Raw genomic sequence first — 12726 nt, 5'->3', positions numbered from 1 at the left:
TAAAAGCTTTCTTCAGCTCATTCAATAATACATCTACATATAAATGCACTGTATCTGCACTGTACATCATAAAGATGTTGTTCCGTGGAAGTGTTATTTCATGACCTTCGAGAAATTATTTACGTCACCGGCAGCTGACAATTGAAATTCAGGCTACAGAAGGACTCGTAGATGAGGATGCTTTTGTGATGACTTCTAGCTAACAAATTATTCTGAGGTCATGCCAGAACAGCACAAATACTCAAAAGGTTTCTGAGAGCAGACAGTTCTTTGGTATTGCTTCATGCTTATCTGCCTTTCCAAAATCTGGAGCTTCACAGTAAAGGATATTTGCAGCAGCTACCACAGGTAGATCTGAATTACTTCATAGTTCATTCAGTTAGGCTAATAATTTGATTAACTGATAATCTGATTAACTGGATATTTTTTAAGGACTATTTGACTGTCACCCTCCACACTCAAATTCAGCCTTTCAACCAAAGAAATTAAGTGAGGTTGTCTGTGGCCCTTCTAGGTTTTATATTTCTTTTAAACATCAGGGATGTATCAAAAAAACAAGATTTCATCAACTAGCTTTTCTGTGAATGGATATACCAGAATATATATCAGTTGATATACCTTGTTCTCGTGAAATATCAGGTTTATACCAGAACTTGGATGTGTCCTGAACAAATTTTACGGTCACATGTTTATCAATTGTGTTTTCTGTAAAATAAAAGGGGAAAATGTCAAGATATCTTTTAAATATAAAAGCATTTTTACTTTTCTTTCTAATGTCCGATCACCCTAATTACTCAAAAATCTCATCATTAGGACAATTTAAAGACACTGAGCTGTTTTAGAACCAGGAAATACATAAGATACACTACACTAAGATTCTGAAAGTATGTCTGAAGCTTCATTTTGCAAAATCTACAAAATATTAAAAACTCTTATAAAACTGTATTAAATACACACTTCTCAACAGCGTCCAGTGAACACACATCTACATTTTTAACTAGTAGTGGCACAAGTCTAAAAGGGGCAGAGAGAAGCCAGCCCTTTTTAAAGGAAATTGGATTCCACATTACTCACTTGTAGTTTGGCAGTTGAATAGGCAAGCTGCTCTTAGCTGATAATCTAGGAAGTGCAGGAAGAACTCTGCATCCTTGTTTTCTGAATAATACATCCAAAGACAGTGAACTGGCACTACTTACTGCAAACATGCAAGTCCTCTGCGCCATTTTCATTCCACCACTTTTTTTTCCCTCTATTTTTTTCTTTCTCTCTTCCACTTTTAAAATCTCCTAAATGCTTTTTATAAACTCATATAAAACCTAATGTATTTTGCATTTCTCTGATGCAGAACTTACCTGGCACTGGGGAAGGGCTTAACATCTTTGAGAAATCTGGGAGGACGTTTGGGAAGGGAATGCTGATTGTGCTTCCACTGTGAGGGCTAGAGAAGCCACTTGAAGAAGGTGACACGGAGGCAAAGAAACGTTCTCCTTCAGAGGACCTCTTCTTCTCTGGAAGAGGCGGCTGAGCACGTACGTTCCCTCCATGGTGCTGCTGAACTGCACTGTTCTGGCTATTGTGTCTAGAGGTCACTCTAATAAAGTTTTGTGTCAAAAAGCCACTCCCCTCAGCACCTGCCACTGATGAGCTCAGGGTTTTAGAAGAGGTGCTAGCATTGGCTATGCAAGTAGCTTGTGTCTCCTCTCCAGGAGAGCTACTGCCCCTGACAGCCCCACTGTAGCTCAGGTAGGCATGGGCACTGCTACTGATAGCATGTTCTTGCTGTGGTTCGGCTGGTGAATTCTCCAGGTTGCTCAGGGTGACCACTTGCAGTCCTGGAGTTTGGAAATGAGACAAGAGAGAGACATCTTGCATAGCGTTTGAAAATTCAGAGGGTACAAGGTAACCTCCTGGCTGCCTGGTGTTTCCCATTGAAAACTGAGGTGATAGGGAAGCTTTAGGGTTGCTTTCAAGCCAAAGACGTTCTGTTGCAGGAGAGCTGTCAAAAAAATAAAAAGCCAAAAATTGAACATAAAAATAAAACAACAGCCAAGTCATTCCTTTAAAAGGTCACTGTACAACCCATACTTCAGCAATCATTGAAAGCAATGAAACACAACACCCAGGACAATACCTCAGAGCGCTCTTTGAAAATATGCTGGATCAAGGGAATTCCATTCTCACCCTGACACTCATTTCTTCAGTGTAGGTTACTGTGTTCTACTTATCTCACCCTCCACCTAACCATGTTGATGGGATAGTTTCTGAGTTTGCACCATAGAACAGTCCATCAAATCAATGACAGTTAAAGATACTTCTCCTTCTCCCTGTTTGAGAGGGTTACTTTTAATATGAATGAGTTTAGTGAAGCTGTTTGCAGCATTGCTTCACATACAGTGGTCTTGGTGAGCTAAAGTTCTACCTGGAAAAGAGCAGTAGGACAAAAGAATTTCTTATGCCAAAGCTGCCATCAAAGGTAGAGGTTTACAGAAGGAACCTGACATGCTCAAATCAGTTCCTACATGCAGAGTGTCTTTTGCTCACAAAAAAAAAAAAAAAAAAAAAAAAAAGGGCTAAGGAGGTAGCTGTGCACCATCACACAATAAATTAATAACTATTATAAAAACAGAGTTCACAAGGTCCATCGCACACCAGGTTGCTTTTAATACAATTTATATTTAAAAAAAGAGGCAGGTCCAGCTGTTGATTTATTCGACAATGGAATAATTTTGATTTATAGAATTAAAATTAAATATTTCAACAGTAAACATTAGAGTTTTCTACTGGGTAGCAATTCTACCTATTCAAGTGAAAAATAAACAAAAATTCCTTCTAAAAAAGAGAAACTAAGCTTCTGATGAAATCATCTGATAAAAGTTTGTCTCCCTGCTTCTAAAAATATATGTCCTTAGACTGTAGCTGGAAAATATTACTAATATAAAATCTAGAGGGAACAAACTCATCATGAAATGCAAGGGGGAAAGAGTTGACATAAGATATATATTAAAAAGGAAAGGATATTTAATTAAAAGGGAACTGTGGGCATGGATGCCAGTAGATTTGAACGGCTCAAAGTAGAAGGGCCATAAAGAAATGGAAGGGAAGCAAATGGAAGAGGACATCACTGCAAGAAGAAAAATCTCTACAGCTGTAGCTATCTGCTAGATGAAATGAAAAATGACAGAAAAAATACTTTGAAAGAAGGGAACAAAATTTTCTTGATAAACTCTGAAGCAGGTATGTAAACTTGATAATAACTGCATTGCCTGACAAGCTTTTAATATGTATCCACTTATTTGTTTCATTGCATCCTCTGCAGCAAACAGCAACTTACTTTGTTCAGTCTTATGACTCACATTCGTAATCGCAAAACCAAAACATTCTTTCACAGTCTCAGTACTGGTAGAAAATTGAACCAATTATATTGGAAGATAAATAAAAGATAAATAGGTAACAACATACTTGAAGTACTCACTGAGAGTCTGACACACCAACCAAATACTTACTGAGAAAAAGTAATCAAATAGCCAAGAACAAGAACAGGATAATTAGCCATAAAGGAATGTTATCGCATAGTGATAGAGAAGGTAACCTCATCAGGTTATACCACCTTGCCTATTAAGTAAATATAGGGCATAACTAATGACTTATGATTATTGTTATGGTGCTCTGAACCTTCAAACAGTAGCCAAGGACTCTTTGTTTGTTTGCTGCTTTTTGGCATTTCTCAGCTTATTCTGTAAACTCCTTTGGACAAGCACTACTTGGTAAATTTATACTATTTAAGCTCTGGTCCAGAGTCCTACAAGTTTACCACAATACAATTATAAAATAACAAAATTTCTAAACCTGCTGAGCAGTAGAAAGGGAGTCAGCTATACACTACCAAAACAAACCCACTGACATTTTACTGACTAAAAACGCACGGATTGCAGCAAGAAGAGTGCTCCCTTTCTCTTATATTCCAATGTGAAATTTTATGAAACAGTTTTCAGTAAACCATTAGAGATGTTGATTAAGCACATAAAAAAACATATATGAGCTTGTGCTAGCATGTAACATAACTGAGCTATAAAATCCTATTTATTTTTGTCTTCCTTTGTATCTTCAAAGCTAATTGTGTCCCTGACATAATAAATAATATCTGTGGTATAAATAATATCTGTCCAGCTGGTGGACAACATCTACATTAAATGTCACAACCAAACTCAAAGTCCCTAGACAAACGCCCTGCAATGAAGATGCAATCATAATGTCTTGGCTGGGAACTATAGTTATAAGAACTAAACAAAAAAGTAGGGGAATCCTTTCCTACCTTTCTGCCCCTGGGATAGGACTGTTACTTGAAACAGCACAAGAAGATGCAAAACAGGGCTGAAACGGGAGATCCATCTGCATGTTGGCCCTCAGCAAAGGATTAGTGCCCACAGTGCTGTCAGACATCACCACACAGTGGTTAATGGCTTCTGTGTAACTTTGAGATTCTGTGGCAAAGAAAACAAAGCAAAAGCAAATTTAAAAACAACACGCATTTGCAGAGTTTTTGTTTGTTTGAGCACTAACAAGTTATTTCACAAAATTATGTTGATCACTGAAAACATCCAGTAGGTCAAGTGGCATATGGAATAAAGATTACAGAATTGCAACACAAACTGTTTGATCAGTTCTCCAGTATACATTCCCCAGATGAGAACGGACCCACCTGTTCCAAGATGTTTTGCATTCCACAGTCCATAGTGTTAATCAGGTACATCTAGTCAAGCATCCTGTGTGACTATATACACTATCTGCACTTAAACGCAGAGCAACAGAAAATTGAGTATCCTGGTTCTGGCCCAGGACAGGGTTAATTTTTGCAGTAGCCAGAAGGGGGCATGGATAGGACCTGGAGGTTATTCTATACCACGTCAGGTCATTGCTAGGGGTGGGGGGAAGGGAGTCTCTTCCAGGGAGAAGGGGTTCCTTCCAGTCAAGTAAGCATGGTGGAAGGAGCAGTGGGATGGCACCAGTTCCAAGCCAAAGGGAGTGGTCAGGGTGGCATGGCTGCAGCTGGGTCAGGTAAAGCTCCCCAGTAAGCATTTTTGCACGTGACTCGTTCTCTCTTTTGTATATTTTTGTTATTAATATTGTTGCTGTTACTGTTCATTTTCTTATCTCATGGCTGTTTCCAGTAAATTTTTCTTATCTAAACCTATGATCTTCACCTTTTCTGACTCTAATTCTCCTCTCCAGCCCCCTGCAGAGGGAAGGGGGAGATGGAACGAGTGAGCAGCAGCATGGTTTGGAGAATCTCACAACATTCGGGTATTAATTCAGCCTGCCCATTCAGCCCACTTGCATGATGGAACAGAACACAATGAGGTACTCACAACCTTCTTCATATCAGTCTTTACCAGTAAGACAGGCCTTTGGGAACCTCAAGTCCTTGAGACCACAGGAAAAATCTGGATCAAAATGTACCTTCAGTGGAGGAGGACTAAGCAAAGGAGCACTAAAACAAACTGGAAATATTTAAGTCTATTGTAGTCTGACAGGCTGTACACACAAGAGCTGAGGGAACTGGCTGATACCACTTCCAGGCCACTCTCAATAATCTTTAAAAGGTCTCAACGATTGGGAGAGATTCCTAAAGACTGGAAGAGAGCAAGCATCACTCATACCTTCAAGAAAGGTATAAAGCATGATCCAGGGAACTGCAGGCGTGGCTAGCCTAACCTCAGTCTCTGCAAAGGTGATGGAGCAACTAACCCTGGAAACAAATGCCAAACATATGGAAGAACAGAAGATGATTGAGAGTTGTCAGGGTGGATTTATGAAGATGAAAACATGCTTATCCACCGAGATAACCTTCTTCAATAAACTGACTGGCTTAGCGGTTAAGGGAAGAGCAGCGGATGTTCTTTATCTTGACTTCAATAAGGCTTTTATCATGGTCTTCCATAACATCCTCATAAACACTCTGAGAAAGCAAGGGTTAGGCGAGTGGACAGTGAGATCTACTAAAAACTGGCTGAATGTCTAGGCCTAGAGGCTTACAATCAGCTGCACCAAGTCCACTAGAAGGCAAGTCACTAGCATGATACCCCAGGGGCTAACACCAGGACCAATACACTTCAACACCTTCATTAACAACCTGGACGATGGGATAAAGTTTCATCAGCAAGTTTGCAGACAACAGAAAACTGTAAGGAGTGACTTGACAAACCAGATGGTTGAGCTGCCATTTAGAAGTGGGAGAAATGGGTCAAGAGAAATCTTAAGTTCAACAAGGCGAAATCCCAGGCACCAGCACATCTTGGGGGCCAGCTGGCTGGAGACAGCACTATGGAGAAGGACCTGGGGGTCCTCAGGGACAGTAAGCTGATCATGAGTCAGCAATACAACCCCATGGCAAAGGTGATCAACAGTACTCTGGACTGCCTCACAAAGTGTTGCCAGCAGGTCTAGGGAGGTGATCCTTCCTCTCTGCTTAGCATTAATGAGGCCATATATGAAGCTCTGTGCCCATTTATGTGCTCCTCCGTACTAGAGAGATAGGGACTTGCTTGAGCAAGTCCAGTGCACGGTCTCAAAGATGCCTGAACCGTCACTGGGACTGGAACATCTTTTATAGAAGCAGGGGCTGAGAGAGCTGTGACCGTTCAGACTTGAGAAGAGAAGGCTCAGGGGTATATTATCACTGACTGTAAAAACCTGATGGAAAGGAATGAATGCGCATGAGCCAGTCTTCTCACTCTTCTGCTCACATGAGGAGAAAAGGACAGAACTGAGGTTGAAAGGTAGTTTAGCTGCACAGAGCAGCACAAGGTTTAGTTACCTGTTGTGCTCATTTTGGCTGGGATAGCGTTAACTTTCTTCACAGTGGTAAGTATGGGGCTATGTTTTGGATTTGTGCTAAACACAGGGTTGATAATATAGAGATGCTTCTGTTACTGCTGGGCAGGGCTTACGCAGACCCAAGGCCTTTTGTGCTTTTTATACTGCCATGCTGGTAAGGAAGTTTGAGGTACATGGGTGGTTAGGACGAGACACGGTTGGGGCAAGTGACCCAAACTGACCAAAGAGATATTCCAGACCATACAACATCATGGTCAGCATATAAAGTAGGGGGAAGAAGGAGGAAGGGGGCACATTTGGAGCATTGGCATTTGTCCTCCCAAGTTACACATGATGGGGCCCTGCTTTCCTAGGGATGGCTGAATGGCCAACTTCTCCTGGGCCTGCCCAGGGGAAGCACTGAATTAGTTCTTTGTTTTGCTTTGCTTGTGCGTGCAGCTTTTGCTTTCCCTATTAAACTGTCTTTATATCAACACATGAGTTTTCTGGTTTTTACCCTTCCAGTTCTCTCCCCAGTCCTACGGCTGGGGGAGTGAGTGGTGCTTAGCTGCTGGCTGGGGTCAAACCATGACACCTGTGCAGCTGCAGTTTTCACGTGTGAGTTTGTCCACACCACAGAGACACTAATGTAAAGCAACTGTAAACTGTAAATAATTTTCTAATAGCTTGCAAACAGCACCAGAGTAACTGGTTTCTAAACTGACTGAAATCTGAACTACATTCAACTTAATGATACTGGACATAAATACTAAACGATATAGTTAAATAGATGTATTTGGATGAAAAATAATAAGAATGCTATTACTGAAGAGCTTTATACGGCACCAGTTTCATCCTATTCTTTACAGGTACATTTAAATAACCAGTCAAGCTCCAATGAGGATTATATTTTATTATTCTGGATTAGTAAAAAAAAGTCAACACCTATTCACATAAACCCAGGTTCAACAGCACTACTTTCTACAACACAAAAGGCCATGCACTGTTACTACAAATGCCTGAGCATCTGAATAGCTTCTTGCGCCTGAACAGTCCCATTGACCTCAACACACATTACTCAACTGGAATCCAATAAGACAATCACAGATGAAACAATATCTAATTACTGTCTCTAGAGTTGATGCACTTTGAAAGACTGGGGGAGGGGGGGGGGGGGAAGAGAAAATAAAAAACAAACAAAACCGCAAACAAACAAAAAAACCCCTGCAAACAACAACAACAAAATACAACAAAAACCCAACCAATCAAAAAAAAAACAAGCCACAAGAAAGTTATTAAACAATTCCATACCTACAAAGAGCTAAGATCATACTAATGCACCTTTTTACACAGAAATCTTTCTAATGTAAAAAGGAGGAAGGCCACTGAAACAAGTCTTAACAAATCTTGTTTTCCCTTCAATTCAGGGCAGAACCTGACAGGAGCGTGCAAGGTACTTAAAAGAAATGCCTGAGATAAGAAAATCTGCAAATCAGTGTCCTGACTATAAACCATTTTAATTCCTCACATAGCACACATACTGTACAGAGTAAACATTTAACTGGATGAGGGAAACAGAAAAGTGCAACACTGTCTTTTACCGTACGCATTAATTAACTATATTCACAACAGCCATAAAAGTGAACTTCAAGGAAATACTGCAGAAATATGTTTGGTGTGAAAAAGCTAGAGAAATCTAAATCTCTGTCTTATCTACTAGATCACCTAAATTACATTCATCCTTGTACTGGTGCAAACAGAGTCAGAAAAGCTGGCTGCATAAACCCATGATTTAGGCCATATTTCTACTAATATGAGTGGTGCTTGTTTAAACACATATATAATACACAAATATTGACTGTTTATCCAAGTATTATAAAAACTGATGTCAAGCTTTGAGCGACGATTTCAAGAAAAATATAAAAAGCAAATTAGTTTAATGTAGGTTGGTCAAATTGATGCTGTATATCTGAAGACTACTGGAGTCTCCTCAAACATCCAAGTTTAACTAGGCTAAAAGCAGACAAATGTCCAGAGATCAGCACCTGTAAGACAAAGTATTAAAAGTGCAACTGACACCTCATCTCTGCACATGAACATGCAGATGCTTCCCAATTATACTGCAGGTTGAGATGACTCCATTACAGTATAGGAGAGCTTAATGCAGGCATATGAATTATGATCACAAGCTTAACTCCATATGCTTGCTTGTTTTCAGTGCCTCTATGTCTGTTCCTCTGATACCAGACTACATAGGGGAGCCTCCGGAATACAGTTACCGAGAGCCTGGGGGCAGGAAGGGGCGTGGCACTCCTGAAATAGCTGAAAATCTTCTCCCACTCTAATGCCATCTCAACTACACGCGCGCGTAAGAGTTAATCTAAAGGATAAAAACACCAAATTTCACTCCTTCCACAGCACTTCCTTGAAAAAATGGACCAAGACTTGTTTCTTCTCTGTTTCAGGCGTTGGACTTTTGCTATTACCTTTAGAGCACACTACACTGCATGAGAGAAGGACCGCTGTAATGCTCACAGATGCAACATTTCTTTTCACCCCCATTTTCACAGGTGTAAAATACTAAACGAAGAGTGGAAGGCCACTGGCAGCCAGGCATGTCATGTGCAGAAAGAATACAAACTCAGCACAACTCTTCCCAGGCTATAAACAAGTATATCTGAAAGGCACTTCCCAAGAAAGCAGCTTTGTTTATATTTCAATTAGAAACAAGTCTGCTGGATATTTCAGCTATGTCCTCTCCATTGTCTGATGCAGAGTCCACACTCAGTGGTCAGCTTTTAACCCTTTACCTCATGGAATCAATAACTCTGCAAACTCTTTGCTTCTACAGGATTTCTACACGCATGGTAAGAACTACCCTGGCATGTTTGATGCAAAGCATTGGTGTTGCTTGGTTCAGGCCCCTACCATGCCATTTATAGCCGTGGAAATATTGAGAATGCAAAAGTGCAGCTCCCTGCTTCAAGAAGTGACATGACAAAGCCAAGATCATTCACGTCTGTGTCTCTTCATGTAGGTCAGACCTACATTTACTATCACTGCTCATCAACTTTACAGGCAGAACCTGAGAGAGGAACTGGACTCTTTGCACAATACACTATTGAAAAGTGACATTCAGGAACAAAATGAATACTATTGTGCCAATATGCAAGGTAGAAAAATATCCCGCTCACTCTTCTACCTGGCAGCAAACTTATAAGTTGTAGGCCTCTTTCAGTCGTAAGCCAAAACTCCCGGATATGCCTAGGACACAGCTATACTTAGTAAAATGTTACAGATTAACCTGAATTTTAATCCACTTAATCTGTTAAAATAAAAAAGTAAACGGAATTCCATCCAAAAATTACCAAAAAACCCCAGAGTGGCCTAACCCACACCATGGTCCAGATAAAAGATAGGCAAAAATACTCCTTTTCCTTTTTTGTAACAACTGAAGGTAAAAAACACCTCATACCTTTGGAGACAATGGTCCAACAATGGCAGGGAAGTGAAAGCAGTCATTCCATTATCATACCTTTTATTTTAGTAGCTTCTCACACATTTCCAACTTCGTAGTCCTTTTTGTGAAAAGATGACATGCATCACATGAGCTTGAAAACTCCAGTCAAGACCCTCAGTTACATCTTTTGGGGAAAGGGAGCTTTAGGTCAGTTTTCCACTGCCAAAACCCTTGGCTGGACACCCCACAACAACTTCAGGCTAGCCTAAAAGCTTAATGGACACAGAAAACCATACTGCTCTAAAGTAAGCCAAAGTAACCAAGCCACTGCCTGCCCTAAACAGTAAGCAGAAGGATAAGAAGCTTTGTGCAATACTTTTAAATTTAACAGTCTATTCTCGGTCCATCCTTTGATGACTTCAGCAATGGTGAAAAAATCCAACCTCACTATAAGACTTGCAAGAACCCACATCAGACGTGGCTGTGAAACATTCCTCTTACTAACACACTCACTCAGAGGTCCTTCTGCTTCCACGTCTCACTGTTCACACCAACAGCCGATGAGGCAATTCCTCTACACAGACTTCCTGACAAACTTGTTTACAAAGACAGAACTGAAGGCATCCAGGAACGTAATGGAAGAGGTTTTGTTACCTTCTCTACACAGGAGAAATATTTTTTGGTTTTGGATGGTCACAGTAGAAGTTTTTTTTTGGTTTTGTATGATTGCATTCTGCTAAGGATTTCCTCCCTTCAAAATACATTGGAAAAAAGCACATAGTACTCTCCAGTATTCGCCAAAAACTCCATGGCACTTTGCAGCTTGGCATTCAGCTGGCTCCAACTACCATTTCGAGTTTACGTTACTTCTAATGTAAACTCCATCTCAGTGCTGAAGCGGTTCATCTCTCCTTCCCACATCTATAGAACTGTAAAAGTTTTTATGTTAACAGTCTCTGCTGATACAACTTTATTCTATCTAGGAGATCAAGGGTCAAAAGATAACTCTTTCCCAACATTAATTTTTATTGCTCATTAGGCATGTTTACTCTGCCATTCACCTGGATGCCATGCAAAAGATTTAGGTTCCATTCAAAGTCGAAATTTTACATGTACAAGGAAAGGTAGAGCAAGGACTGAATAAAAGCCTAGCCTTTAGTATTAAACATCAGAACAGTCTATCTAGAAACACAGTGGATGGCTCTATGGCTTGAACTGTATCAGTAAGACAAAAAGTAGGCACATTTTATGAAAGCAGTTTGTTTAGATATGTTCCTTTCCAAACCTTAAAACCTAAGAAAGGAAAAAGCTTTATCAGGGAAACAGTCCACAAAAGCAAAAACCCCAACAAGTAAAATACAGAGCTAATAATACTGACTAGGTACAGTTTTAGTTCTTCTAAGACCTTTTGCCAGTATTTCATGAACAGAAATGCTGATGAAAAGATTAGTTAGAAAAATCACAGTTTGAAATAAAAAACTGAAGCAAGCAAGAGAGCTTCAGTGGAAGAGAGGTACTAACCTGCAACATTCAGTGATAAGCTAACTGGACTGAACAAAGTGAAAAGAACCAAACTATTCAAACGGCATAGTGTGAGTATGGAGGAGCTCTAGAGGCTTATGCTACAACATAAAGCCAGAAACCCTGGCAACAGTGAATTCATGACAAAAGGATTTGTCTCCCTTGAAAAAGAATCAAAGTAGCTGACAGAGTGCTAACAACAGAACTGGCACTGATGAAGCTACAGAGATCCTTAGCAACCTCTAAGGACAGAATTAAAAACCCTGCATGTGCAGAAAGGAGGCTGAAAGATGGCCCACTTGAACCAGTTTACAAACTAACACCTTTCCAAGTCCATTAGCACTGTAAGATTCTTATGGCTTATCCTTTTCACTCTCTCTTGCTTTTCCAAATGCACAGGTACCAAAATTAGTAAGAGAAACAAACTCTCTCTTGCTTTCATTCAGTCTGCAAACAATATTAACTTCACTGAAACTTTCACCTAGTATACTTCTTATATTCTGCTTTCAATTTCAAAAAAATACAGTGAACCAAATTATTCCCTTACATGAAATCCATCAATTTTGGTCACATTGTTCCTTCCTTTTCACAGTATATGTGGAAATCAATGAAAGCTGCTTAAGGTCTTGTCTTCTACAATTTCAGATGCCAGGGAAGAGAATAACTTTATTGTCTCTTTTGCACAGTATATGCTATCCTATCCAACATAAGTAATTCCACCTCTCATTTAGAAATAGTACATGTCATGAGCCAAAATCATGTACCAACACGGAGATACTAATGCTTCCCACACTTTTCAAAAACCCACCAATAGCAAGCAGATAGAATAGAATACAATTTTTTTCATGTTTGTGAAGGAAAAGACAAATTACTATTGCTTGGAGATTCTGCTCTTTGCAAGTAACCAATCAGTCAGGCTGAACCTGGAGAAG

At 39.9% G+C, this 12726-nt stretch overlaps 1 protein-coding gene across 50 annotated transcripts in view; it reads right to left on the bottom strand.

The window, feature by feature from the left end:
- The window catches only part of TNS3 (tensin 3), a 225684-nt gene that overhangs the window by 17856 nt on the left and 195102 nt on the right, over nt 1-12726 (bottom strand). For 49 of the 50 annotated variants that reach the window (XR_007906517.1, XM_051798814.1, XM_051798818.1 and 46 more), the window contains 3 exons: nt 4313-4481; nt 1353-1996; nt 619-705 (listed from right to left, as the gene is read on the bottom strand). Coding sequence is in view for 49 of the 50 variants with exons in the window: in XM_051798814.1 (XP_051654774.1) it covers nt 619-705; nt 1353-1996; nt 4313-4481 (900 nt within the window). In the remaining variant the exon portion in view is untranslated. The remainder of the gene's footprint in view (nt 1-618; nt 706-1352; nt 1997-4312; nt 4482-12726) is intronic. The other variant, XM_051798821.1, reaches the window with a different exon arrangement.

Source organism: Manacus candei, unplaced genomic scaffold (genome assembly GCF_025592945.1).
Source record: "Manacus candei isolate 608988 ecotype Guabito, Panama unplaced genomic scaffold, ASM2559294v1 h1tg000049l, whole genome shotgun sequence".
Lineage (NCBI taxonomy): Eukaryota > Metazoa > Chordata > Aves > Passeriformes > Pipridae > Manacus > Manacus candei.
This window is presented reverse-complemented; position numbering and strand designations above follow the sequence as displayed.